The sequence below is a fragment of the Sphaerodactylus townsendi genome, linkage group LG09 (assembly GCF_021028975.2).
Source record: "Sphaerodactylus townsendi isolate TG3544 linkage group LG09, MPM_Stown_v2.3, whole genome shotgun sequence".
NCBI lineage: Eukaryota > Metazoa > Chordata > Lepidosauria > Squamata > Sphaerodactylidae > Sphaerodactylus > Sphaerodactylus townsendi.
In genome coordinates, this window is record NC_059433.1 from 41,492,530 (window position 1) to 41,519,809 (window position 27,280).

At 41.0% G+C, this 27,280-nt stretch overlaps 1 protein-coding gene across 2 annotated transcripts; it reads right to left on the reverse strand.

Annotated features, from left to right (window-relative positions):
- RALBP1 (ralA binding protein 1) lies at positions 1-26,649 on the reverse strand. 2 transcript variants are annotated; one of them, XM_048507170.1, is made up of 10 exons: positions 26,349-26,649; positions 17,783-18,079; positions 14,847-15,305; positions 11,738-12,087; positions 8,756-8,917; positions 5,657-5,788; positions 4,492-4,599; positions 3,829-3,950; positions 3,165-3,285; positions 1-2,240 (listed from the first exon to the last, which is right to left on the reverse strand). In XM_048507170.1, the coding sequence occupies exons 2-10, from the start codon at positions 18,024-18,026 to the stop codon at positions 1,965-1,967; spliced, it is 1,974 nt and encodes a 657-aa protein (XP_048363127.1). In that variant the 5' UTR covers positions 18,027-18,079; positions 26,349-26,649; the 3' UTR covers positions 1-1,964. The 2 variants fall into 2 exon arrangements, with proteins under 2 accessions (XP_048363127.1, XP_048363128.1); XM_048507171.1 differs by lacking the exons at positions 17,783-18,079; positions 26,349-26,649 and adding an exon at positions 16,114-16,254.
- Between the last annotated feature and the right edge of the window lie 631 nt (positions 26,650-27,280).

A 27,280-nucleotide genomic window follows, 5' to 3' on the forward strand; every position in this document is an offset into this window, starting at 1 on the left:
TGGCTGTTGAATTCATTTACTTGATTAACATGTTCTTGACAAAACAGAAGTTAACCAATAGCAAGAGATTGGTTTGATGAACATTGATTATATAAAAGTTTGACAGCTTAATAGAAATTAGTGTGAATTGAAACAAAAACAAACAAAAGGGTTTAAATACTGCCAGCAAATATAAAATGTATGTAACAGGCCAGGGTAAATGCTTTATGCACACAGAACTGTCATCCAACTAGTCCCCATATACTCTCTTCTTCCAAGGTTTTAAAAAAATATGCTGTTCTCTGTAACACATCTCAAAACATTATTTGTACAAAAAATTAGATCATGGCCAATGATTCACAACAGTGCAATAGGCAAAAACAACAACCATACTGAAAAATAAATATGCAGACTAGAAACAAAAATCTGATAAACACCCTGCAGAGTTCTATTCGGTATTGTTGATATGAGCGATCTAACTCAACAAAACTGGGCATTAAAAATATGGGGGCCTTTGAAAGACAACGAGGACCCTAACAATGAATAGCTGGCAGCTTTGAAGAATGAAACAGAAGGCTGTTGATGAACCCAGCTCATCACATGTATGCAGGCAGAAAGTTGCTTTGCACCGTACTACGGAATTCGGGGGGCAGCAACAGAGACCCTGCCAAGAGGCAGAAAACCCCCAAGGAAAAGCCTTGCATTCACTTACAGATGCATACATAGCCTTGACTAGCCAGCTTGGTGTAAAGGGATGTGCACATCATATTGCACTCTCTGCTGAAGAAGAGAGGAGGAGTTCCATGCATGTCACGAATCTCTGCTCAGTCACCTTTACACTCACATCAGGAATCCTTCATCCAGCTCCTGCAGCGCTCATGTGTACATTGACCTTTTTAAAGGAATAGATTACCTGCTTATGGAAACAGAAAGGCTTCCCAAAACAAGCAATAAGGTCCACTCTCTTTTATCACCAAACCATTATTCACAGGATTTTAACTAACCTAGGAATCAACTTCGAAAACAATTTTTTTGTCTGCATTAAGAGGCTGTTTGCTATACACTTAACAGTATGAAGACGGGCCCAATCAGAAGTAATTTGTATTCCCTAGTTAACCTATAAGTGCATTGCCAAGATTTAACAGCTCTTAGGGTTTTTTTTTTTAATGGGGACATACTCATCATTCTCATCTGCACGCTTTTACATGCATTTTCATTTTAGTTTTAAGAATGTTAAACAAAGGGAACATATTAAATAACACTAATGTTTTTCATTTGAAGAAATTTCCAGCTGCTCAGACCTATCTATTTTTAAAGCTCCTTTGTATATAATCTGTACCAAAGGCACACACAGAAGTGAGTAAAAGTAGAACTGCAAGATAGAGCAAAGAAATTCACAAGGCAAGTGCATTTATGGTTTCTGAGCTGCATCTCTCCACCCCACCACCCAAGGACCAGTCCACATATAACCTTTTACCTATACAGGCACAGGGGGGAAGCAAGATCTCTGTTACAAGAGATTTTTGCTCACACATATCTATTTTGCTGCTTCCCAACCTGTGTATACATAGCCAAAAAGATGCTTGTATGATCTACACATGGCACATACAGATGTTTCCCCAAAAAAGTAAGATGTATGGGATAAGGTAGGCCTTAGATTGATAATGCACAAGAGAATTGCTGGGACTGTTTCAGAAACCTATTATTATTCCCACTGAGTCCTTTAAGGTCACCTGAAATCAATATATGGCATGGCCAAGTAACTGCTGTGCTGCACCCCTTTTCCTTCTCGTGCCCCATCTCAAATTGCTTTGTCCTTCCAAGTAACCTGAGCCTGATAGGCAGAAGCCACAGGTAGGAAGGAGACAAAATGTCTCCATGGTGTAAAAGAAGGTTATTTACAGAATATACACACCTCAGATTTACAGTAAGTTGCACAGTCCTGGCTTTGCCCAGGAGATATTCTGAATACCTGAGGAATCCAATTAAATTGGTGTTTCCTTTCTGTCTTTGCTTGGCGATGGCTTCACTGGTTCCTTGGTTGCCTTTGGCTGTTCTTTTGTTACTTTCGTCTCTGGGGGGACAGAGTCTCTTGGCAGTGGCTGCTGCGATGTGCTTCCCCGCTTCTCAAGCTCTTCTTCTTCCTGCACCTGCTGCTCTGATTTTGCTCGCTGCATCTGCAAAAGCCGAAGCTGCACTCGCAACTCAATGATGGCTTCCCGCTCCTCATGAATTGCTTGGTTCAGATGGTTGTTCTTAATCTGTTTCCAGCGCAAGGGGAAGAAAAGGATCACTTTAGCAGCAATCAAACAGCTCCTTATGTGGCTAATGAATCATTAATAGGATATAGCTCAGTGTCGCTTTTCCTTGGAAGGGGGACAAGTGTGTGCATGCGAGGGCGAAAGATTAAAAATAAGGCCAGGGAAGATCCAGTTCCAGGAGGAACAAACGTTGATAAACAACGCCTTTGAATACACTCCTGATTCCCTGTCTTTTAAATAGGGTTTTGTAATGATTAGTTATTAACACATTTTTGACAAAACACTGTGTGCGCTAAGGCCATGCATCTGCAGCAAATAGACTTATCAAGTGAATAAATATTAGTGAGAAGTGCCTATCATTCATTCACATGGGTTAAGAGGATTTATAGGTGGGCACTTAGGTTATCTGTCAATAGAACACATTTCCAAATGCCCACCTGTGAATCCTTTCATTAGACACATGAACATTTCAAGAGCCCTCTGGGCCAGTCCTCTGACCTGAGGCAATCTCTGGTCTGCTTTCTCTGCTGGTTTCCAGATACTTGGAAGACCAGTGAGGCAGCCAGATAAGGGATTGCCAAAATGATGCAAATAGTTTGCTTCCCCCAGGATTTAAACTCTGATATGATAAAATCCTCTCTTGCATCCATCCAGGCAACTTGTTTTAGTTGAAAAAGAACATCGCCTGTTTTCTAGTACTTGGGAGCCTAGCTAAGAAATCAGAGAAATGTTGTAGATTAAATGCCACCACTACCAGGAAGGGCAAGACTGTGGCCTAGGGGACTCAACTGGAGATGGTCATGCTGCTTAAACAGAAAAAAGGAATCAGAGTGGGCAAGACGTTTGGTGGTAAAGTTTAATCACCACGCTCCCTGTTCCACAACATAGTCAATCAACGCGTATTACCCTGGCATGCAATTTTACCTCCAGCTCTTCATTTTGTCTTTGCAAATCTTCCAAAATTATCTGTAGCTCTTCCTCATCTTCACTCTCACTTTCGCTTTCTGAAGAATATTCCTCAGTTTCGCTTCGACCATGCTGGCGGCTGAAACAGACAAAGACACATTTCTAGCATATACCACTGTTAGGCTGGTCTGTTCTAACAACAGTCTTCAAGTCTCATAAGGAAGACACTCTGGAGAAGAACTCCATGCATTTAAGTGCACGGCTAGCATGCAACCCAAGTAGGCATTTTGCATCCCACACAAGGAGGAGCTGTGGCTTGGGAAGATGCTTGTGGCTGTCAAGCATTCTGTACTGCTGTTGCTGGGTTCTTCGCTGACCTGTCTTGGTGCCGCAAGAGAAAGTACCCGCGTGAACACATGAAGCTGCCTTATACTGAATCCAACCCAATTCTGCATTTGTATCAAGTTGGTGTTAAATATTAAAGAATACAGTTTGTTGGTATCTGAGTGAGACGAGTTGTTCTTTTACTTGGAAAGCAAGCGCCTAATGCTCAACTACGTTAACCAATCATGAGTGACGTGACAAGCTGCAGGGCAATTCATATGGGACTGTTCGTTCTATTATTTTAAAGTTTCTTAGGAATTCAGCCAGAGATTGTGCCTGATCCGGCAGAGGTTGTTACCTTTGAATTTCTGCTATTTCTGCTCTCAGGCGATCTATCTCCTCCTTTTCAGAGGCTATTTGCCTGCGCAAAAACTGCTCCATTGCCAGTAGTTCTTCTTGTTCTGTCAAAATCTCATTCTCCTACCAAAAAAAAATCAATTATTTCAATACTCATAGGCTAGGGACATCACACCATAACCACTGGTCGGGAGGAAACACAACTGTTGTGCAGGAAGTGTTGCTAATAAGCCTGGAGGAAAATATCCCATCCCTTTAATAGAGGCTTGATATAGAAACAGGCAGTTGAAAACTTTTATGGGATGGAGGCATGGTGAGTGGCATTAATCATTTGTTAAAAGGGCAGGACATTTTTATCCAAGCTATTGGCCACCCTAACTAGAAAAGACAGACCACAGACTAGATCAAGGTTGATATTATCCTGTCCCCATCCTTGCCATTCAGGTGACATAAGACATGAGGTAGCTGCTGATTAACGTCTTTGCAAATAATTCATACCACTGACAGATAAGGACTATGAACCGAATCAGTTTCAACTGTGACCTGCATCAATTTACCTCCAAGGCACCTGGGTTGCATTTGCTCACTGCCCTACTGCATGCTGGAAAAGGGAAGCAGAAGAGGGAGAAGGTCAAAAGGAAGTTGGGTTGATAACTGGAGGTACCTGAGCAAGCAGAATATTTATAACTTCTTCATTCTCATTCATTTCCTCTTTGGAAACATCCTCCTTTGAAAGGCTGGCAATCTCCCGAGCAATCTTGGTCTCACACTCCTGCATTGAAAAGAATCTTGATCAATGGGTGCTGCCACCAAGATTCACACAGTGACACATGATTGTATTGTATTGTATTGTATTATTCGATTTATATACCGCCATTCCCCCGAAGGGCTCTAAATAGCCATCTGTGCAGTTTTTGTGTGCCCACAACTATGATTTCACATTTCCTAGAGCAGCGTTAGCTGGCTGCATTCACAGTTTGTTATTCTTTCTACAACAGATGGTGGTTAAATTAGTGCAGCTGCTTCTGATTTTCCAGGAACAAGTAGGCTGCGGGTCCTAACTAGCAGACTGTTCAGTTGATTTACACACAATGGCAATTTGAGACACAGCCGCATCCCTGAACACAGAGTGCCTGAGCACAGGGAAGCAAGCCTCCGATAAAGCAACAGTAAACACAACTGAAAGGTCAGGATGGCAAAAAGGTCACATGTCAAACTGAGAAATTAGAAGCTAGAAACCAAAAGCTTTCCCACAAGGAGAACACTCATCCAGTGCAATGGGTGAACCTGTTACCATCTCAGCAGAAGCTGAACAAGCAGGAGCAGTGTGATATCAGGACTCCAGATCACTGTTTTGCCAGATCAGGTGTTCTGCTGGCACACCAAATTATTCATTAGACAGGGCAGGGCGCAAAGGTGCTCAGTAATGCTGTGCTCAGGCCCAGGGATTCAATCCCTATCCACTGGCAGCAGCTGCCTGAGTTACTTCACTGCTTATTTACCCTTGATCATGATAAAGTGCTACGCAAAGGTACACGTGTAAAACTGCCAGGCGAAAGTGAGCCCTTTCCTCCCTTTCCTTCTTAAGCTGACTAAAAACACTCTCCTCAATCAGAACTCCAGAGGCTCACACAACTCTGGACTAGACCAAGGATTTTCTAGCAGGGTGGAAGTGGTGGGCAACTGTCTTTTCTCCTAGGAACAGCACCTTATCAATACCCAAAACAGCCACACTTCCTTTCACTTTGGATAAAGTGAACCATGAAACACAGTAACTTTAACAGCTGTGTGGAAGGAAAAAAAGTATCTTAGAACTGCAATATACTCACTTGTCTCTTAGCTTCCCTTAGTTTCCTTTTGAGAGCAGTCAAAATTCTTTGCACCTCCCATAATCTCTCCTCTTTGGATAAATCTTTGATCCCCACTTGCAGGTCTCGGTGCAAACAGTTCAAAAGGAACTCCTAGTAAAATAAATACAACTTGTCAGCACTTCAGTTAACTTTTAGTCAAGCCCACGTCCTCCTTAACCCCCCCCCCCCCGCCCAATCATCAGTTAATATACCTCAAGAAAGTCACATCTGGAAAAAATGATTTGATGAAATAAAAGTACAAATAATTTTTTTGGTTTCTTTATTGTAAATACATATCCAGCTTGAGAACCAGTGAGGTCAACAACACCCCACATTCTAAACCGGGATCTCCAATATGGCATCTGCTGACACCTTTTCTCCCCCCCCCCCCCCCCCCAGTGTTTTTAAAACTTGGGACAGGCCTAGTGGGACTCTGTCCAGCAAAGCTTCTGATTGGCTGTGCAATTTAAATAAACAAAACAAAAACACTGTTCTTCAAGAGCTGCCACCACAGATAACTAAAACTTAACCCAAGGTGTAAATCAGAGGCATATTGAGGTAAAATGGCACCGAGATAATTTGTCTCTGGGTGACCCCCCTCACTGCGCCTGGGGGCGGGGCTCCTCCCCCCCGCTCCCAGCTGGCAGTCGGCAGAAACAACAGCCATCCCCCGAGAGCTGCTTTTATAAGCACTGAGGCCAAGGGGGCAGAGCCACGCCCCCATCCCTGGGGCGTGGCCACACCTCCCCAAGCCCTGCCCCCACCCTTATAAAAGCAGCTTGGAGGATAGGGGACGGCAGTTGTTTCTGTTCTCCCCAGAGGGGAGGGCAGAAGGGACTGCCAGCTGGGAGCCAGCAAGGCTGGGGCTGTGTGTCCTAGGGCGCCCTTGGCCCCGCCCATGTCGATGATGACAGAGGCAGGTCCGAGGGCACCTGAAGCCGATTTTGCACCCCCCACGTGACCAGATTAGTGGCGCCTGGGGACAGAGGGTGCCCCTCGGCCCTAGGTAAATACACCACTGGTGTAAACAGGTTCATAAAGCGAGTACTCAGATGCCACAATAGCTAAAAGTAGGGGTAAAAATAATGTAGAGTTCTTATTCAAGAAAGTATTGTTAGACAGGCTGAACACCCAGTTTTTCCCCAGAGCTTAACCAACCAATTAATTTTTCTAACCAAAATATTTTCTGCCATACTCAAAACAATATTTTTTGTTTTGCCTAATTGTCAGTTTGTGTTCCAAAACCAGGGAACTTTAATTTGATTTGAATTTTTAAAATATTTTGAAACAATATCTTCAATTTAAATTGACTTTCCTTGACAATTTGGCTGTGGAGGTTTATTTTCGATTAAATGAACAGACCTTGAGACTTATGGAACCTTTGCTCTTCTAACTCCAGTTCTTTGTTTCAGCTTGCCCAATTGTCAGGAGCGCCTAGACTCTCCTTTTACAAACCCGGCACATTTAGGACCTCCCCAAAAATCACAGCATGCTGTTCCTTTGTTCTACCAGGTTCAATTCTCCTTGGCAAGGTCTCATGCTTTTCCTGTTGATGTTTGGAACAGTTTCCCAGGTGGAATATGTAAAACACCTTCACAGTCCAATTTCAGAAGTTATATAAGACAATGAATGATTTTTTTCAGGGTTCTCTAGATAAAGCAATTATTCATTCAGCATAACTGTATGCTAAGTTAATAAGTTTGGGGCTGCATTAATTTGTAGTGCTGTACTAAAATTGTCTATTGGTAGGCTATTTAACATTTTAAACATATTGTAAGTCACTTTGGATTTAAAATGAATGTGGGATATAAAATATCCACACAAATTTTAAACAATGTCTAGCCTTTCCCCCAGTGACCCATCTTAATATAGAGCTGCAAGAGTAGCTTGTAACTATAGCTAAAGCCTACCTGTATTGTAGGAGAATTCTACTCCTTTTGAAGTTGAGATTGTCATCCTATCAGTATAAAATCTGTCCTCAGCTTCAGTGTTAACCGAGCTGTAAAGGAATACAACTGGAGCAGGAACAGCAAATCTAAGTGTAGTGTAAGCAGCCAAAGTTAAGTAAGCACATCATGTGAAACAATATATTTTCTTTGCTGCATACACAATATACAAGTTAACTTCCATGCTCCTTGGAATAACTTGGTCATTACTGACTGATAAGGTGATGTCACATCAGAATGTTTACTAAGTAGATTTTGTTTATGCAGTGGATTGCTGTTGCCTTCCCCAGTCATCTACAGCTTATCCCCAGCAAGGTGGGTACTCATTTTACAGACCTTAGAAGGATAACATGCGGAGTCAAACCTTGAGCCAGTTCTTAATCCCAGCCAGTTCGCCATCTAGGCTACCATCTACTGTGGCTCGCCACCCTCCCTCCTCCCCAATTTTTCCCTGGGAAAATTTAATGAAAAATGGGGTTGGTCGGACGCCTCCTATTATTCCTATTATTATTATTATCAGTATAATGTTACCGCTGTTTTAAAGATTTTAATAACTTATTTATTGTGTTTTAAGTTGTTGTACACCGCCCAGAGCCCCTAGGGGATGGGGCGGTATAAAAATGTAAACAATAAATAAATAAATAAATAAATATGGAACAAAGCTCTGTGGCACAGAGAGGAAAGCTACAGCATTACAGTGCAAGCTCTGATCACAATCTAAGTTTGATCCTGAAGGAAGTCGGTTACAGGTAGCTGGCTCAAGGTTTGACTCCGCATGTTATCCTTCTAAGGTCTGTAAAATGAGTACCCACCTTGCTGGGGATAAGCTGTAGATGACTGGGGAAGGCAACAGCAATCCACTGCATAAACAAAATCTACTTAGTAAACATTCTGATGTGACATCACCTTATCAGTCAGTAATGACCAAGTGCTTTATCTTTAGAACATGAATGAAACAGCCTCAACTATTCTCTTAAACATTCTTTTTTTAACAAATCTATTATAAATCTATTGCTTTTGGTAATTAAAATTTACCAAAATTCCATGATAATAGAATTTGAAAGTCACAACTGTTTCTATCACAGTCAGCTGTCAATACAACAAAGACAGGTTTAACAATGTGAAGACTAACCTGGCGCCTAATTTCTTCTTTGATGCTCTCTTGAGTTTCTGGCAATGCTGGCATCGTTGCCATGTTAGACCAACGAAGAGGCTTTGTCACGGGCTTAAGAGTCACATTTCCAAAGAACTCTTGAACATGAGTAAAAAAAACATACAGGACACGGTTGCTGATCTGAGAAAACACAAAGTTACAACACTACTTCAGAGGACAGTTACAGGCTTCGTCTGCAAACACCTGTTTTATGGATGTCAGAGAACCCTACAAGTCATGCAACCAGTTTCTCAATCTTTGACAAACATTATTCTTGCTTGAACGAGCTGACCAGTCTAGAGACTCAGAAACAAGTCTTGTCTGAAATCATCTGCTGTTCCAATATGATTGCTTAAATTGCTCTTTTCTTGTTTTTTTCTCATTCATCACATTGTTACTTGCACACACACACACAATTTACGGTGGCCAATACTTCCATCTTTAATGTGTTATATAAACTTTAATGTGTTATATAGACTTTTCTTCAGCTATAATTGCAGGAAATAGTGTCAATTTGATGATGCTACAGCTGCAGGAGGAAACAGATGTCAAAACTATAAGCATTAGATCCTTACTAGATTCTTGGGCCTGGGCTTTCTCCAAGAGCTGATGCTGTGCTACAATATGTCATATTTGAGGCTGAAAAGAATCCTCCATCCAGATGAAATTGGGCTAATGATCTTTAAATTATGTGATTTTTTGCCATATAACCTTTGGTTTGACTTATTTATGCAATTAACACTGAACTCTCTGCTCTGCAAGAACCTTTCTACAGTACACTTTCTCCCAGATCATGGCACAATAAGACTTAGATTGCTGTCACCTATACAAGGCAAATGTATGAAGAATTCCTGTGAGGAGGCCATGGTGGGATTTTTTGTTACAGGATGCTAGGACTCTTATAAAATCACGAAAGGCAACTTGCAATAACATTTCTGACAGTCTTCAGTTTCTCCTTTCTACATGATTTGGCTCTATACCTTTTATCTTAAAATTACTATAGAATGTATGTTATTTAGGTGATGCCTTTGACATATCCTGATACATCAGAGCTCAGAATGTAAATTATTTTCTAAAAGTGCTAATTTTGATAATACTTTTAAAGCTCTAATCCCTCGAGATCTCATTTCCAAAGCTTTTTAGTAATGTATTGTAATTCACAAGGTGACATAATGAAACTGTCCTTTTAAACACTTAATTGCAGATTATTCCAACAGATCTAAAATGTATTTCACTTGGTGACAGGAGTACTAAACAACATGGGGAAATTGCCAAAGGGAACTACTCATACTGAAATTTGATTTGCTTTGATAAATCTCACCTGAACTCCAGTAGTGGACTGAAAATCATTTAAATTTTATCAAATGGAGCATATTTAAATAACAATTATTTCAGATGACACTAATTGCATAAAAATAGTAAATTCATCTCAAAGGCTTTGTTCAACACTGAATCAACACTGTTAATAGCGAATAACAAATTAAAATCAAATTACTAAGTGTGCATTCAGGAAGGATACCAAGAGTTTCAACAACATCCTGTCACAGAGTTCAATATATTTAAACCTGTATACCAGATTTTGACCACTGCATATTTACTGCCAGGTTGGTTAAGAGACCCTTACAAAAATGTTTGCAATGCTTTAGCCTAGCTTTTCATTTAAGCCTTGAGTACTCATCTAAAATATTTTTCAAAACAAACTTGCTAAAGGTTTATAAAAGATATATATTTTTAAAAGCTCAATTGTCCATGTTTTCAAACATCATTTCTTATGCTGATATCAGCTTGTCACAGCCTGCAGATGGCACACATATACGAGTCATAAAAGTCCACATGCACAATCTCATTTGTACAGAACCTCCCCAACCTCTGATATTTTTGTTCCTTTACTGTTAACTACCTAATCTCTCTTTATACCATTGGCCGACTTGCAACAATGTCACCAGGAGGCTGGACAAAAAGACATAATGGATGCCAATAATCTGGGTTCCATGCATGATTAGGCGACTGAGCTTTAACAAGTTGTGAGAAGAGTCTGCAATTTTAATTCTATAATCATTGAATAACGTTTATCTGTTTTAATCTTTTTAAAAATATGGTTCCATAACATTTTGATGAACACAGATAATACTACTTATGTATTCAACTTTGGTCAAGGGCTAACATTTTGAGGGTACCCAAGCATACAAAAAAGATGCTGCAAAGTAAGTGCCACAAATTCACCAACTCAAATATTTTATTTGTATGACTCATACCAGGTGATTAAATTTGCAAGTAACACTGTAACAATCCAACTCTGGTCATAATGTGCAATATTTCTTCCAGAACTGAAGACATTTGCACCTAATGATTTAAAGTTAGAACTTCTCGTAGGGTGTAAAGCATAGCAGACTGTCTGGGGACTCTCCAGCACCAACTGAAAGCCACCACAGGACAAGGCCATTACATCTTCAAGAACTGCCCCTTTAAGGAGCTACCGCCTGCACTACAGGTGACAAACAGGAGGAGTCTGGGGACAGGGCCCAGATGTGTTCTGGCATGCATGAGTTGCAGTGCTGCGTATAAAAGGGTTGGGAGGAGGGCACCAGCTACCCACATCAAACTGTAAAAGAAGGTAAATTATGACAGGAAGACATACTTGGCAATCTCAACCCCCCTCTCCCCTTCCTGTTCAGATTAACTGGGCCGAATCCCAGGACCAAGGAAACTGAGCAGAACACCCCCCACATGTTCTGACACATAAACTAATTCATTCTACTCAATGCCCTGCTTCTTCTGAGCATGGTTTCCAGGCAATCTCCAATCCAACCCTGCTTCATTTCAGCAACAGCATTGCATCATGTGTGTTTAGGGTTTCTGGGCAACTTGCGACATATGCAGAGTCTTAGGCGACTGAGTCTTAAGGTGATTTCTATCCCCATGTCAGAAAGCACCCCATATTATGCAGGATGTTGTGTTTACCTGAACAGTAGGGCTGAGTACTATGGAAATGTTCTGGATGTTCATTTTTGTTTCCAGCTCCTTTGCAATGACATGGTCCATGTGCACAACCAGCCAGGAAATCAAAAGACGGTTATACTCTGGCAGATCTTTCAGGAGGCGCTGGCACTCTTGCACTTTCTCAACTTCCGCGCTCTTCCCACAGGCATCTTCAAAGCGTGGCATTAGCTCTTTGGTAAGCAAATTTTCAGGCAGTTCTCGCAGGTACTGCTTCAATAAGCTGGCTACAGTGTTGGGCTCATACTCCTCTAGATTTGGAGATTCTTCTCGATCGTAGGCAGCTTTTAGTTCATCCACTTTTGATTTAATTCCTTTGAAAACATTCAGAGTGAATCAGAAACTAAAATTACAATATGCTTTTTGTGGCTTTGTATTCTGGAGGATTGCCATCAACATCAAGTTTATCTAACACACCTTAACCTTAGAAGCTTAGGCTGAGCAGTAACTGTATAAAAAATCCAAATACTATATAAGAAATGTAATATATATTGAAATCCCACCCATTATTTACACAACAAAGATGTCTTATGGTGCTTCAAGAAAGTCTTCACATGTTGGTGAAACAGACAAAAAAGTGCTTTAGAGATTGGTGGCAATCACAGAGAATGTCTCTCTGTGACCCTTTTTCCTGCATAGATAGGATGCCTCAAAGGGTGCTCTAGAATGATCTGGAAGATTGTACTAGACCACAAAGCAGAAAAAAAAAATCTTCAAAGTCATTTTAGGGCATCCTAAGTAAAGCCTGCATCTTCATCCCAGTTGCAGGGAAGCCACTGCAGCTTTGAGAAATTCTCATTTATGAATCACCTCAACTACCTAAAAATTAAATTAGCAGTCAGCATTGCAACCAAAGGTAACGCCTTCTGTATGGACAATGCTTACAGTTATACATTTTCCCTTTATTTTCACACTTACTATGAGGCATATGGCTGTTCTTTTCAACCTAATTAACAAGAGAAAGGATCTAGAAAATCAACATGTAGCAAAACAAAATGAACAGTAAATTGCTTATATAATCAGTGACCCTAAAACTGAGCTGGGCAGCCCCATCCACAAGCTGGGAACCCGGGAGTGCTGGCTACATGCCAGCAGGATTGCCTCTCTGCTGGGGTAATTGCCCCAAGGAGGGTGACACACTACTCTCTGAAGCAGATTCAGGGTACCTTTTCAATGGGTTTCAAAAAGTAACTGGCTCACATACTTAAAATGCAAAGTTCATTTTCTATTAAGTTTTGTAACAAAACATTGATCCTTACACATCTAAAATACTATACACTAGAGCAGTGGTGGGCTGATGGGAATTGTAGTTCATAACATCTGGAATGCCAAGGTTCGCCACCACGGCACTAGAGTGTTTTATATTAGAATATCTAAATGAGAAGTGAGGGAAGGTGGGAGAATTTACAACTGTGCTTAGTAGAGGGAACTAATTCCTAGAAACAACAATAAGGGAGACAGAGCAGTGTTAGGGACAGGATTACCATTTCTACCCTTTCTCAACCTTGCACCTTGCTCTCCTGGTCTGTTCTGACTAACAGACACAGCCTCATTTCCTCCTCACTTCTATCCTTAGGAATTTTGACTATCCTGCAGTATACTGATCAAATACTCCTCTGTGAAAACTTTTGATTCCACACTTCTAGTCTGTAATGCAATATTCCTACTTAAAGTGGGCTGCTTCTTGGAATTGTTGATTTTGCCTGAATGATTTCTGAATTTTCTTGCCAATATAGATAAGGAGTGGTACTCAATTTTTGTTACCAAGAGAACCATACCTTACACTGACTTAGAAATGAAAGAGCAGGAATGGGATAAATGATTAAGAATGCCAAAATATTCTTTAAAATAAAGGAGAAAAGAGAAGTTCCTGTATTTCTATGAGATATACAGTGCCTTAGAAAGTATAGTGAATGGCCTCATATTTATTTAGAACTTATAAGACATCTTCAAAATATTTGCTCCCCATGCAGTTTTGTCTCCAAATCCTGCCATCAAATGTGCCTTCACTTCTTGTTGAAACAGTACGTGCACTGCATTTAAATGACTGGCATTAGTCTCTCACAGGTGGCATTCACAATTCCAAATACAGCTGTATAATTGAATAAATGACTCAAATCATTGTTACTTTTATGTAGGTGGTGACTATGTAACTACAGACACGGCTAATTATTTTGGCATTGCTACCAGGGTGTATTCTTCAAATTCACACTGATATCTTCAACTACCGTGCTACATTTTTTTCTTTTTCAAGTTGCCTATGACCAAACACTTTGGGTATAAATTCCTTTGGAAGGAAAAAAACAACAGCATAGGAAGAAAAAAGTCTTGTCAATTGTTAGATCAATATTTTACTCATTAATGCATCTTTTTGTACATAGTAAATAAGAACATAAAACAAACTCAGGGGCAAAATACATAGCCCTACAACTTCTATAATTATGTGTATATGGAAGAGGAAAAAAAGCAGCATAAGAAAAAAATAAGAAAAAAATGTTTTGTCAACTGTTAGATCAATTATACGTATGTATCAATAGTACCGATAAAAACACAGGGACTATTTTAGAGTTAGTGCTGTAAGAATGAAGTTAGGTGGTACCAATGCAATCCTATACAAACATTCTCCATTCTAAGCTCACTATAATCACTATAAACTGCACTATAATTTTCCCTGTCACAAAGGATAAACTATGTTAATTCTTGCAGTTACATTCAGCAAAGAAATGTCAAAGAAAACCTGAAAACTGCAACTACTGTTCTAAGGCAGCCAAACTTCAGTGAAGTCAATAAAGTGCTCTTTCCTGCAACTGCAGAAGAATGAATTTGCTCATTTACCCACTTCTGCTGTTCTACTCATGGACTTTTTCAATTGTACTTTCAGGTCGGTACCTACATGGTCTCAAATTTTAACCTAACAACAAATAATCAGAAGTTTCTCATTTAGTGTAACTACAAACATTTACACTGTTACATAAAGCTACTTCTATCACTGAACAAAAGGAGTGGAGAACCCAACCATATCTAGTTAAACAAGAAAAGCATAGAAAATATACCATCTAGTGGTCAACTATACCTGAAACTCTGTAGATGCCTTCACATTTCATGCCATATTTCTCTACATAATCTATACATTCCCGGAAAACTGCAGGCAGGCGGATGCCATCGTATAACAGGGTCCTTTCTGCTGCATCTGCCAGAGGAATGCCAAACACAGGTCGTAGCCTAGGAACATCCATCTGGGGTATCTCTGCCTCTTGAGTTGGCTTTTTCTTTTTCTTCTTTTCTTTCCACTGTTTGACAACGTCTGCTGCTGTTAAGTCTTTTGATTTTTTCTCTTTATGCTTCTCCTCTTTGTGCTTGTCCTCCTTGTGCTTTTCATCTTTGGGTTTTTCTTTTATCTTGAAATCCTTTTCCTTCTTTTTGGAGAAGCTTGGCTTCTTAAAGACATGGATCCCCTTGGAGCGTTTTAACTTGGATGGACTTTCAGCTTCATCTCCAGAACTGTCTTCCTGGAAGGCTGCATAACCTTCCGCTGTTGGGGAAAAGAGGGTGAAATGATAGAAAATAACAAATATTTAATCTACCCAGAAAGGGTAACTAAATGAAACAGCAATGCTAAGCAATATTTCAACACACACTTTACCTTTTGCAGTGGTAGGCAGGCCAGCTTATTTGCTACTAGTTCTAATAATTTTCTCTCCACTGAAGAAAATACATGAAAAAAGGTTTCTACCAATTCAGATATTGAAAGAAAATTTTCATGAAGGATCGCTGAGCAGAATCACTACATTATCTTATCCAACATTTATGAATGTTGCTGCAGGAAATGTTGCAGGATATTTCCTGCAAAGTTCATTCATCCCACTGAGTTCAGTGGGAATACTTCCTAATATATAGGTTTATAGGACTGCAGCCTTAATGTCTTCCATATGTACAGATATATATTCCACCATGAAGGAAAATGTTACATCAAAATCAACTCAGAATCAAAGGTGGTATGAATGCCAGTGATAAACCCCACACATCTGTTCTTTTTAAGACCCTAGAAGACACTGTCTAGTAGTTTATGTTCACTGCTCCCAGTGATGTATGCTCCTGAAATATATATAGTTTCACAATTACTTTAATCAACTGCTTTTGAGAGTGCACTTATAAGCCAAGCTTAAAATAATGTAAACACGCTTATCAAGCCTTAAAATCAACGGCTGTCCTGCTATCATTTTCAATGAAATGAGGAGTGTACTTAATTGTCTGCTCATTGAGGGCAGGCTAAACCAGATATTCTATGATATAAATGCATTCATGAACTGAAGTACACCTTTAAAAAAAATAAAACTTACTTTTCAATTCAATAGGCAAAGTCGTCCCCAACATTCTGACACATCACCAGCTACTTGTATGGATTATTAAAGACTGTGTTTCCACAGTCATAAGACAAACATTGCTTTTGCTGCAAACTACCAGGTACTGTACTGCTTCCAAAACAGACACACACGAATCTAAAAAGCTACACCTCTTCTGCAACTAGCACTGCCCATCCTGTAGGCAAGAACAGGAAAATAATTGCAAAACTTCTTCTCCCTAAACATACACCCATCATGAATCACAGAACGTGCTAAAACAGGGGAGAGAATGCATGCAAAAGCAATGCATGCAAAGGTCTGAAACTGTCTCAACTTCTAATTCTCCTAACCCCCAACATAGAGCAAAACCTCTTGATTCACAGATTCTTATCCCTTCACACAGACAGATGGCATCTGCTCTAGGCCACCAGAGGTTTTCCCATCATATCTCTTTATAAATTTCGTCCTCCTTGTTTGGTTCCGCCAGCTCTACGCAAGTTGAAAGTTGATAGTGAGGAGGAAGAATTGAAGGAAGACAGATGCCAACTTGAAACATCAAGGCTGAGTGTTTTGCTCTCTCTCCTGATGCTGGTGTTGAAAGCCTGGTCATGACCAATAGGCAAAAACCTTGTGGGGGGGTTTTTTGGCTTTTTATACTGATTTTGTAAATGTGTTTAAAATATTTTTGATAATCTGCTTTGAATCCTTAGAGAAAAGTGGGATAAAAATGTACTAAATGAAAATGAATAAAATAAAATTCTACTTTAACATTTCCATACCCTTTATCTGTGTCCTCCCCTAAAGACGGCAGACTTCAAATCAACAACTATGAGTTAACTAATCATCAAACTCAAGTCAGAAGTTAAAGTGAAAGTGAAATATTAGACCCATAATTTGCAGGTCAGAACCTTTACTATTTCTGAATGCCTACTGGCCATTCTGGTCACATAAAACTATTGTGAAGGCACAAGAGAAAGATAACATGATCATTTTAAATGTGAAAAGTTATGTCGTTCCTATTTGGACCACTTTAATAACTTAGTGGTTATGAAAGCTCTAATATTTTCACAAATGGGAAATTTGACAAATAAAACATTAGTTTTTTTGAACTTTAGATATTTTATAGTCATTTTTTACAACTCAAGTGGCCTTATCAGCCTGAGGCCAAAGGATACCAATAAGCGTGCTGGAAAAAGTCACAAGTCTTAAAAATAAATGTCTATAATATTATTTCTATAACCATTATGAATCAGTGTATTATTTCAATTAACCATATTTTAAAATGGCATTTTTTCATTTGAAAATAATATAGTGAAAACATCTCTATATTTAAAACAGTTACACTGCTAGTACCTGGTACAATGCTTTCTTTGGTTTCTCTTTCATTCATGGTGCTGGTTTTTAGTATCATCTTTTATCATTAGAGTTTATTATCTATTGAGTTTATCTAGTTTTAATCCATTGTGATATATTGTGTCTGCTGTGAACTGCTCTGAGCCCGGCTAGACAGGGGAAGGGGTGGGATATAAATACAAAAAAAGATACCTAAAAATCAATCAGTAAAGACGGCATTTTTAAAAAGACACACATTGGGACAGGGTCTTGAAGCAGACAGTAAAGTATCCAGACACCAAAGCTTGTTATACATATTAAAAAGTGGCCCTACTTCTTTTCTCTTTCTTCTTAAATTTCCCTTTTTTCTTCCCATGATCTTTTTCATCATCAGACACAATATCCGGAGGTTCATGGAGGCTGTCGTGAGGGGGTGAAGGTTCACCAGTTCGATACAAGCCTGGGAATTTTGTTGGGCTGATTTCTTCAGAGCTTGGGGTTCGAGCAAGACTCCCGCTGTGCTCCACCCTCCGATGCTCACTGGGGCTGCTGGTGGGAGGCAGGAAGCACTCTGTCATTCTCACTCTCTGGCCCCGCAGCAAAGCAATATCCTGTTACCTGTCCATGTTGCCTGAAACAAAAGGACATAAGGTCATGTAGAACATTCTGGAGGACAAGTACATGTTTACCTTATTTCAAAAACAAGAGTGTGTAGAATGACACAAAACCCACATTCAAAGCTGTAGGATCAGAAATCTGTAATTAAACTGCAGCCATGCATTTAATCAAAAGAGATGCAAGAACAAATCTTTATTTTTCTTAACAGTTTCATTTGATAATTTTTTTATTTTTAATGGCGCAAACCACAAGCCCATCTTGAGTGGCAAAAGTTATTTACTAAAATTAATTTAAATGTGGTTGTCATTGGCTATCTTTTAGAACAGCTGTGTGCAATTTCCTGAGGGTTCAGACACTGTGGATGGGGCAGGAGAGGTACTCTAAATAGTTTCTTTTTCCTTCAGCTCTGGCTCCGTGCCCCCCCCCCCCCCTTTCACATGCAAAATGAAGACAAGAACTATTTTCTATTTGCAGCGCAATGATGATAATGCAGTGACACAAAGTTCTTTGTGGTTCTGCTCACTTTCCCCAAAAATCAGACAAAATCTCCACTGAACAATAAGTCCAAAATCTTGGATCTGCAAGTTGGCTCCAAATTTGGAATTCACAATCCATATCCATCTCGTGGGTTGTAAGCTACCTATCCAGAACAGACAGTAATTTTAAATCTGTTATATTAAGAGAGTTTTAGTCACAGAAAATACTCAACTTACTTAGCAACTGACAATTTCACTAAAACTAACCAATTTCACAATGCAAGAAAAACTGTGTTTAAAAATCTGTACCTGAAGTCAAATTGAAGAGATATTATGTCATGCACTATAACTCACACTGACACTTCCACAATTTCTCAGATATGTCATGCTAGCTTCAGATACCGTTCTGAAGTTGTTCTACCGATTTTTTTAAAATTAGGTTCTTCACTGGGACAAAAAGTCGAATAATGGATCCAGATGTCACAATACATTTTAGTTAGTTTAAAGAAGTTTGTTGGACAAATCCTGGTTAGTCCTCCAAGTGTACTTAATACTGCACAGTTTGTTCAAAAATCACAATTGGTCTACTGCTTGCCACATTTTTCACCTTCAAGAAGAATCTCCAGATGATGTCCCAAGCTTGCTTGCATAGCTAGGTATCTGGCAAGACTCAATAAGCGTACAGCCCATTTCTTATTAGTTAGCCACCAAAGGAGGAGTAAAGATTGAAAGGGGAAATCTGAGGGAAACCACCACCTCCCCCTCATTCTTGGTTAAGGATACCTCATACGCCCTCTCCCTTCTCCGTGTAGCTGCTTTCCTGAACTTCTTAACGTCTTTAACTGAAACAAAATACAAGGTTTTTGGGGTTCTACCTCCCCTTCCTCTCTTGGTCACTGCAAGACACCATCCTCTTCCCGCACTCTGTTATCTCTACCCCACCCTCCTAAACTCTGAAACTAAATAGATCTTTTATACACACATATTTTCTCTTCTGCCTTTTAAAAATTTGCTGCTGGGAGAGGCTGGTCACTGCAACATGTTCCTGCTTGATGGGCCATCCCTAGCAAGGAGGGGAGGCATGCAGAAGAGGTGGAGGAGCCTGAGAAAAACATCATGAACAGTAGAATGCAGCTGGTGTGACAATGTTTTCTATTGGTCTGCGCTTATTTTTTTACTTAGAAAAAATTGTTACTTTTCCAGGAACTTTCTGATCTAGCTGACAAAATAAAAACAAAACATTAAAACAGCAATTAAAACCAAACATTCAAAACCTAGCCAAGCATAAAAATAGACTACAGAGTTTAAAATAATTGTTTCCTGACACATGTAGTGTTAATTAAAAGTCTGGGTGAACACAAACCTTTTGGGCTGGTGTCAGAAGAAAGCAGTACAGGTGCTAGGCAAGCTTCAAAAGGAAGGGCATTACGCTAGTCAGCTGCTACAACTGAAAAAGCCCTGCCTCTGGTTGCTGCCTGTCTCACCTCAATGCAGCAACACAGACAGTCGGGTTTGTGGGGCAGCTTTTAGCAGGAAGCCTGAACAGTGTAAGAGGCAATCTTTCAAATACCCTGGTCCCAAGACACTTAAGGCTTCAAAAGTAAGAACCGGCACTTTAAATTTTGCCTGGAAACAAATGGGCAACCAGGACAAATCTTTTAGCACTGAGGTAATACAGTCTCTGTACTATCCCTGACAATAGCATGACTGCTACACTTTGGATGAGATGAAGTGTTCTAACCAGAACCATATAAAGTACATTACAATAATCTGACCTGCATATAATCAAAGCATGGATCATGGGCCAGACCTTGATTTTCAAGGAACCAGCATAGCTGAAATATCAGCTGAAGTTGATAAAAGGCACTGTATACCACAGAGGAGATACGGGCCTCCAACTGTGAGTTGAGAGCGAGCAATACCCCCAAGATAGGAACCCATTTCCTTCAGGAGGGGTGCAATGCCCTCTAGGAACAGCTGGTTCCTCAGTCCTTTAGCAGCTTTGTCACTGACCAGCAGCACCTAAGTTCCCGGCTGGATTGAATGTCAGTTTACTGGACCTCATCCATTCCATTACTGTCTCCAGGTACCTGTTTAGGACAACACTGCACACATTTCTGCATTCAACTACAACAAACCACAGTTAAGGGGTTAGACATAAACCATGGTATAGAGTTTCAATTTAAAGTATCAGATGATAAATCTCAATTTGTGGAATACCCTCCATTCAGAAAACACATCACACTAGGACCGCCAGGCCTCCCCAACAACTGCTCCCACTGCCCATCACCACTCAGCTGGGTAGGAGAAGGAGATTCTTTGGTAAAATGGGGAGGTGGGGTGCAATATATATTCCTAGCATGATGACAGTACAGCCAGGGTGACCTAGAAGTAACACTGTCAATCCTGCTGACATTTCAGTATTCGCCAATAACTCTATGGTTAAACCATTAAGTTTGAGTGAATGCTGGATCATCCCCTGTCAAGAGATGGTCACCTCTGCAACAACCTGACAGTTTAAAACATCATACATCTAAAATGATAGCCTATTTCCTGATATGTCAGTCTAGTGTTAAAGAATAACAGAGGGGAGTTCCATATCAAATGCTTATAAACTCTTCCTTCCACTATTCCAAGGATAATTTGAAAAGCCTGAGATCAAACCTTTGTATTTCCAAACAATCTGACTCAACTGCTTTCAGAGATGAAGAATCTTGTTCTTCTTTAACTATCATCCTCTGGACCAAAGTTCAAGTTGGAATTATTTAACTCTTCAAACATTCTTTTTCTCCCTAGATCTCAGTTCAACAGTCTTCAAAGTGTAAGACAGAAGTATAAGATATACATTGTTAAAAATTCCATACCAGATAAATATAACTCAGCAAATAAATATGATACCTTGTAAGTAGTGAGCTTTAGGTTGTTAAAACAGCAAAATAAACATTGCATACTTTCAGTTCCCTCCAAAATATCTGTCTGCTAAACGCTACCCTTTCCCAAATCCATACTTCCCCATGGATTCACAACATCCTGACATTTTTACATTTCTGCTTCTGTGAGCAGTCTTGGAATTTTCTTAAGGCAAACTATAGGCCTCCTTGCTGGAAGCTCTAGCCTTCAGGCTGACTTGAAGTTATATAAAGTATATTCTGTCTTGCTAGTTCAAAAGGTACACTGTGTGTAATCTACATACTGCCAGGACAAGTTTCATTGCGAAAACCAGAATCATTTGCATAAAAATTATTAAAGCATCTCCTAATTCCCATGTGAATCACACTGTAATTACTGCTAATGAAAGTCTCACAGAGAAGTTTCACAGGCAAGAGAGAACCTATGTGGAGGATTATCTGTTCTGAACATACAGCCATGTATTTCTAGAAGACAGAAGAAAAATGCTCCTCTTTTCACCCCATGGCTCTAAACTTAAAACTCACTGATTTCAGTCCAAGTGAGATATCATGTTAGAAAAAAAAGTTGTCCTACTTTTCAGGTCAGAGAGAAGGACCACAGGGACTTTATGCACCACACATACTTTGTCCTATTTCAAGTTTGCATTTTGTATTAATACAGCTGCATCAATACCAAGAAGTCCACACAGAATTTATTTTTCATACAGTTTATTAGCTGGATTACATTTGCATAACAGCTAATAATCAGGACCATCAGAAGCCTTCCTCAAACTTCTGGTGGAAGGAGGAAGAAAGAAAGACTAGCCATGAACAGCCAAAGCTAAGTACTTGCTGATATGCAGGGGAAAATAAATTAAGCATCTGCTTATCACTTGTACAGTATTTAAATCAATGGGACCTAAAAGTGCTTCATTTGGTTGGTTGGAATGGAAACAAAATAACTACTTCTAAATGTGAGAGACTCCTCCCTCTTCCTTCGGTAAATTGCATGGAAGAATATTACTACCTTTCATTGGCGTCTCTATGACATGTGCAGCCATTAGCCCAGTCCCCCAATTTAACTCAGATATTTACCCATTATCAACCAGCATACTAGAGACTAAAAAAAGAGCACATAGACCTGGATGCAAAGGGTCATTCAGACATGAGCAACCACCTCTGTCTGAAAATGTGCTAAATTATAGTGCAGGACCCACAAAGGTAAGAAAGGTGGGGTGAAAACCATCTGGAAAAAGAAGTTGGGATCATATTTGACCACGCAAAACCAGGATCAGAACTCCACCAAAAAAAGTGCAAATGTCTATAGTATATGGAACACTATAAGTCAGTCCACCTGTTTCAAGCAAGAAGGGAACCGAGTGAATCAAATCTCCCATAGTCAATCACAGGGGTCTGCATGCGACTCTTTCGCCCTTGTACTGTGGCTCCGCATGGCTTGGGTCCTCTCAGCCTCCTTTGGAGAGTCGCCCTAAGGGTTAATGGGAAAGAGTCTCCATTCCTAGCAAGGCACAGCCCGAGATGGCTATCTCGAGCCACTTCCAGCTTCCCTGTCCCAGCTGCCTGGTTGGCTGATGACGGTGATGACGGCGCAGGGCAGGGCAGGGTAGATCCTCTTGAACAGGTGAGCGGCGAAGGGCAGGAAAGAGAGGGAGTTGCAGCACAGATTTTCAGCGCAATCCTAACCTCAGTCCACCCCCCTTGAATGGGGGGTCAGGGGTCAACCCTGATTTGGGTGGCCTCACGTGCACCTGTCATCTACTGCCCCTCCCCCAGGTCCTTCTTGGGGGGGACAACATGGGGGACCCCAGAAGTGCCACTTTGGGTTGCAGACCCCCCCAGCAGCCCCGCTGACCTCCAGGGGCCTTCCTGGCAGATGGCAGCCTGGCTGAGTCCAGGTGAGAAATATGATGTCAGGTTTTAAAGGAGTTATTACCTGCAGCCCTGCAAGGTTGCACTCGTTGGGGCTGTTTGATGGGGAGGCAGGGGTGGGTGGGAATTGTTTGTTTCTGCATTGCCAAGGAGGGCAGGAGAGCATGGGGAAAGCCTTGCACGTGGATCTTGGAAGGTTTACTTCAGAGTAAGCCAGTGGAGGGTAAGCTTGTTGATCGTGGAAGAGAGGAAGGCCAGGATCATCCTCAGCCATGGTTGTCGCAGGTTGCCAACTCCCGGTGGGCAAATCCCAGGACATTTGGGGGTAGATTCTCAGAAGCTGTGGCTTTTGGGACCAGGGCGGGGGCCATGCTCAGTGAGGAATATGACTGTCGAGTCCACCCTCCATGGCAGACATGGAGGTCTGTTATTATTTTTTAAGAGTTCAAAATGTGTTCTTTACATAAATAAAATATAATTTTCTCTGTAGAATTTCATGCATTTCATAGGCAACACACAATAATTGTTTATACAAAGTGTAAAGGTAAAAAATATATACAGTGTTATCTTAATTTTCAATGACAAAAAATATTTACGGATCCAAATGTTTTCTTTTACGTGGAAAACGGGTCCAAATGGCTCTTTGGGTGTTAAAGGTTGCCTACCCCTGGTCAGTCACAACCCTGCTGGACAAAAGCCTATCTGGCCCCACCCACTTCCAAAATTTCTCGGCATATATTAGAAAACATTTGGCAAGTGCCATGGTACTCATGGGAACCACGTTGGGAACTAAGTACCCTGACTTACAAGAGTACAGCAAAAAAACTCCCACGAATGGCTGACAATGTAATTCTGATAACTTAAATTCAAATTTAAAATTCCTTACAGTGTTGGGGTACTTTTAATGAACGGACACATTGAATACAGATCCTTTTATCTTTTGGGGAATGCTACTTTTTTATTTTTGCTTGTCAACTGATGATCACTTGTGTTTAACATTACACTTGCTCACTTACTCCAGTTCATGGAATTTTTAAGGTACTTCCATAATACATTGTTGAAACATGGGATGCGTGTAGCTCAGCATATCCTGAAAACTAGACAAAACTGAAAAGCAGACTTATTTCCTCCTTTTACTCCCAAGCGAGAGTACATCAAGTCTTTCAGAACTGTGGTCATATTTAAGTAAAAGGAAACCAAGATTCATACAGAATAGCATATTGAGTATGAGACTTCCAAATCAGCTGCAGTTTAAGGCACACACACACAGATCCACAACTCTGAACAGTAAACAAATACGGGTGGGGTGTTCTTGCTTTCGTAATGTGATTCTTACATTCAAATGTTCCTGGAGCTGCAGAAGATCCAGTAACAGGGAGAGCAGAAACAATGGCAATGTTTAAGTTGGTGTACTATTTGAAGTGCTTCCAAAACTACAGAAAAACAGCTGAAATTTATAACCAGGATCACTCTGTGTGACCATTACAATGCTTGTTCTTTTTTTGGGGGGGGGGGGGGAATCTAAGGGATCAAACAGAACATCACATATCAAAACAGGTTGTCTGTAATGTTACAAGTAGTTCCTTTATACTGAGATGGGCCAACTGTACCTCTTACTACTAAATATATACACAATTGCTTATAATTGGCAAAATCACAAACTTAAAACATCTTAAAGAACTGATCACACTTTCTCCATAAGATATCTTGGTAAGTCTGGGTTGATACTAAATTCTGTAGCAGACAGCAAGAGAACTGGACTAAAAGTAGTACAGCATTGTATAGAGTAAGTGCTACCTATACAGTATCACAGTTTAACAGTACCAGCACATTCCCAAAGATATCAATACAATTTAATCCTGTGCAGAGTTCTTAGAAACCCACAGAAATCCTAAAACTACTGAAATTCTGCATAGAATTGTGACAATAAAATATCAAACAGAATGGAAATGGTGAAGCTCACACTTTGTAGAGTATATCCAATTTAAGCAAACAGAATAACATGCCAGTTTCCAAAGTAAACAAGACCCTTTTCCCTGGAGAAAATGGCCGCTTTGAAGTTGGACCCTGCTAAAGTCCCTTCACAAACCCCACCCTACACCCTCGAATCTCCATTAACTTCTCAACCTGGAGTTTGCCACCCCACTTAGAACACAGCAGAAAAACAGCAGGTAGGTATTTCTGAAAGAAGGGCTAATAATGTATTTTTGAATGCAGGAAGTAAGAAAGGATTGGAAAGGTGGTTGAGGAGTGGGGAAAAGATTGGACCCATCATTTCCATCTTGCAAAGCACCACCTGTATGATTTTACAGGTCTTTAAGAGAACCCAGGTCCCACAGCACATCACCCACAGGAACTCAGGCAAAAGGCTCTTCCCCAGCGTGAACAGCAACAAACACCTGTTTAACCATCTTGACTGCTTGTTGCAATCCCGTCCATATTCCCAAACGAGTAGAATTCACAGAGAAAGGCTGTTAGAGAAGCATAGCAAAGTCTGAACCAGCTCTGATACCTTGAATTCAGTCTGGCATACTTTTAACTAATAGAGAGATCATGAAGAAGGGAGCTCTAACTCAGGAAAGCTCTTATTGAAACAACTGTTGTTAATCTTTTAAGGTGCCAGTGGCCTTTTTCGTTTTCCTCTCTGTGAAGAATCATCCCGAGTGGCCACAACACAGAGCCCTGTAGGGCAGAGGAAACTGCGGATGAAATTACGCGGATTAAAAACTATGAGCGTGTCTACGAGGCCTCAACGCCACCCAACGCCTCCAACCCCCAAAAGTGAGGCGGAAAGAGCGGGCAACGGGGAGCCGACCCAACTCAGAACGGTGAAGTTCACCCCCAGAGCCCTAGAGGGCGCCGCGCTGATCTCTGTGCGCATGCGTACTATGAAGACCAAGCCAACGAACATCTGCGACCACAGAAAGAAATTACATTATTTTCCCCCTCCCCCATTCGCTGGGAATGGAGCTGCTGTGAGGGAAAAACCAGGGCCGGGAACCTCCACGCGCGCGGCCATGATACTAACCGGAGGGGGGATCCCCGTCGCTCGTAGGACGGCCGTTCTAGGCTTGGATGTTGCTTGGCTTCAAAAGCACCCGACTTCGTGCCCCATCCTGCCGTTACCTGTTTACAAGGTCGGGTATAAGGACTACAAGGAGGCAGTTCTGGAGCGCATGCGCAACACCCTCTTCTGTCTGCCACTGGTCTGTTTCTTCCAGCCTCTTGGCTAGGGGAGGCAGAGGCCGGAATTAAAAGGCGCACGCGCATTACTCGCAGGGCGGGGCCGTCGTAATCTTTGAAGCTGGCAGCGCTTCCTCGCGAAAACCGAAAACGGGAAGGTGCTGTTGCGCCTGCGCAAATCGGAATCGGTCGCTCCTTATATAACTGGTGGACCTCGGATCGTGCTTCATGCGCGCCTTGAAGCTGTGGTGCAGTGTGGGAAGTGTAGTCTGTCACACGCACAAGGCGGGAGGAAGAGAAATAATGTGCATATATGTAAGAGTTAGATGTTGCTTGGCTGGCTATTTTGTTATAGTTTCACGAGGAGTATATGAGGGCGTTACTGTATTGGCTCTGGCAGGAAGGGGTGCTGGGTGGCTGTGAGTTCCAAGGTTTTTTTGTTTCCCCTCCACCTGCTTGGCAGAAAGTTACACTGAGCTCTCCCATTGAGTGGGCTAGCCCAGTCCAAATAATACCCGAACAAAAGGGGCGCCTGCGCATAATCACGCCCTGGCCTTGTAAGGTGGCGTCCCAAGTCAGAAGCAAGTGGTACAGTTAGGGATGCCAGTCTCCAGGTGAGACCTAGGAATCTTCTAGAATTACAGCTCATCTCCAAACTACAGACATCAGTTCCCCTTGAGACAAAGGACTGGCATTTTATGCCACTGAGGTCTGTGTCCCCTAGGCTTCATCCCTAATCACCAGCAGCTTCCCAACCGAGATCTGGTATCCCTACAG

Coding starts and splice junctions, on each gene's coding strand:
- RALBP1 (XM_048507170.1), bottom strand. CDS start 18,026: ATGACAGAGTGCTTCCTGCCTCCCACCAGCAGCCCCAGTGAGCATCGG. Junction 4,600..5,656: donor TAAGGGAAGCTAAGAGACAA/GTGAGTATATTG, acceptor TTTTCAATGCAG/GAGTGTGAGACCAAGATTGC. Junction 3,951..4,491: donor TAAATATTCTGCTTGCTCAG/GTACCTCCAGTT, acceptor TTTTTTTGGTAG/GAGAATGAGATTTTGACAGA.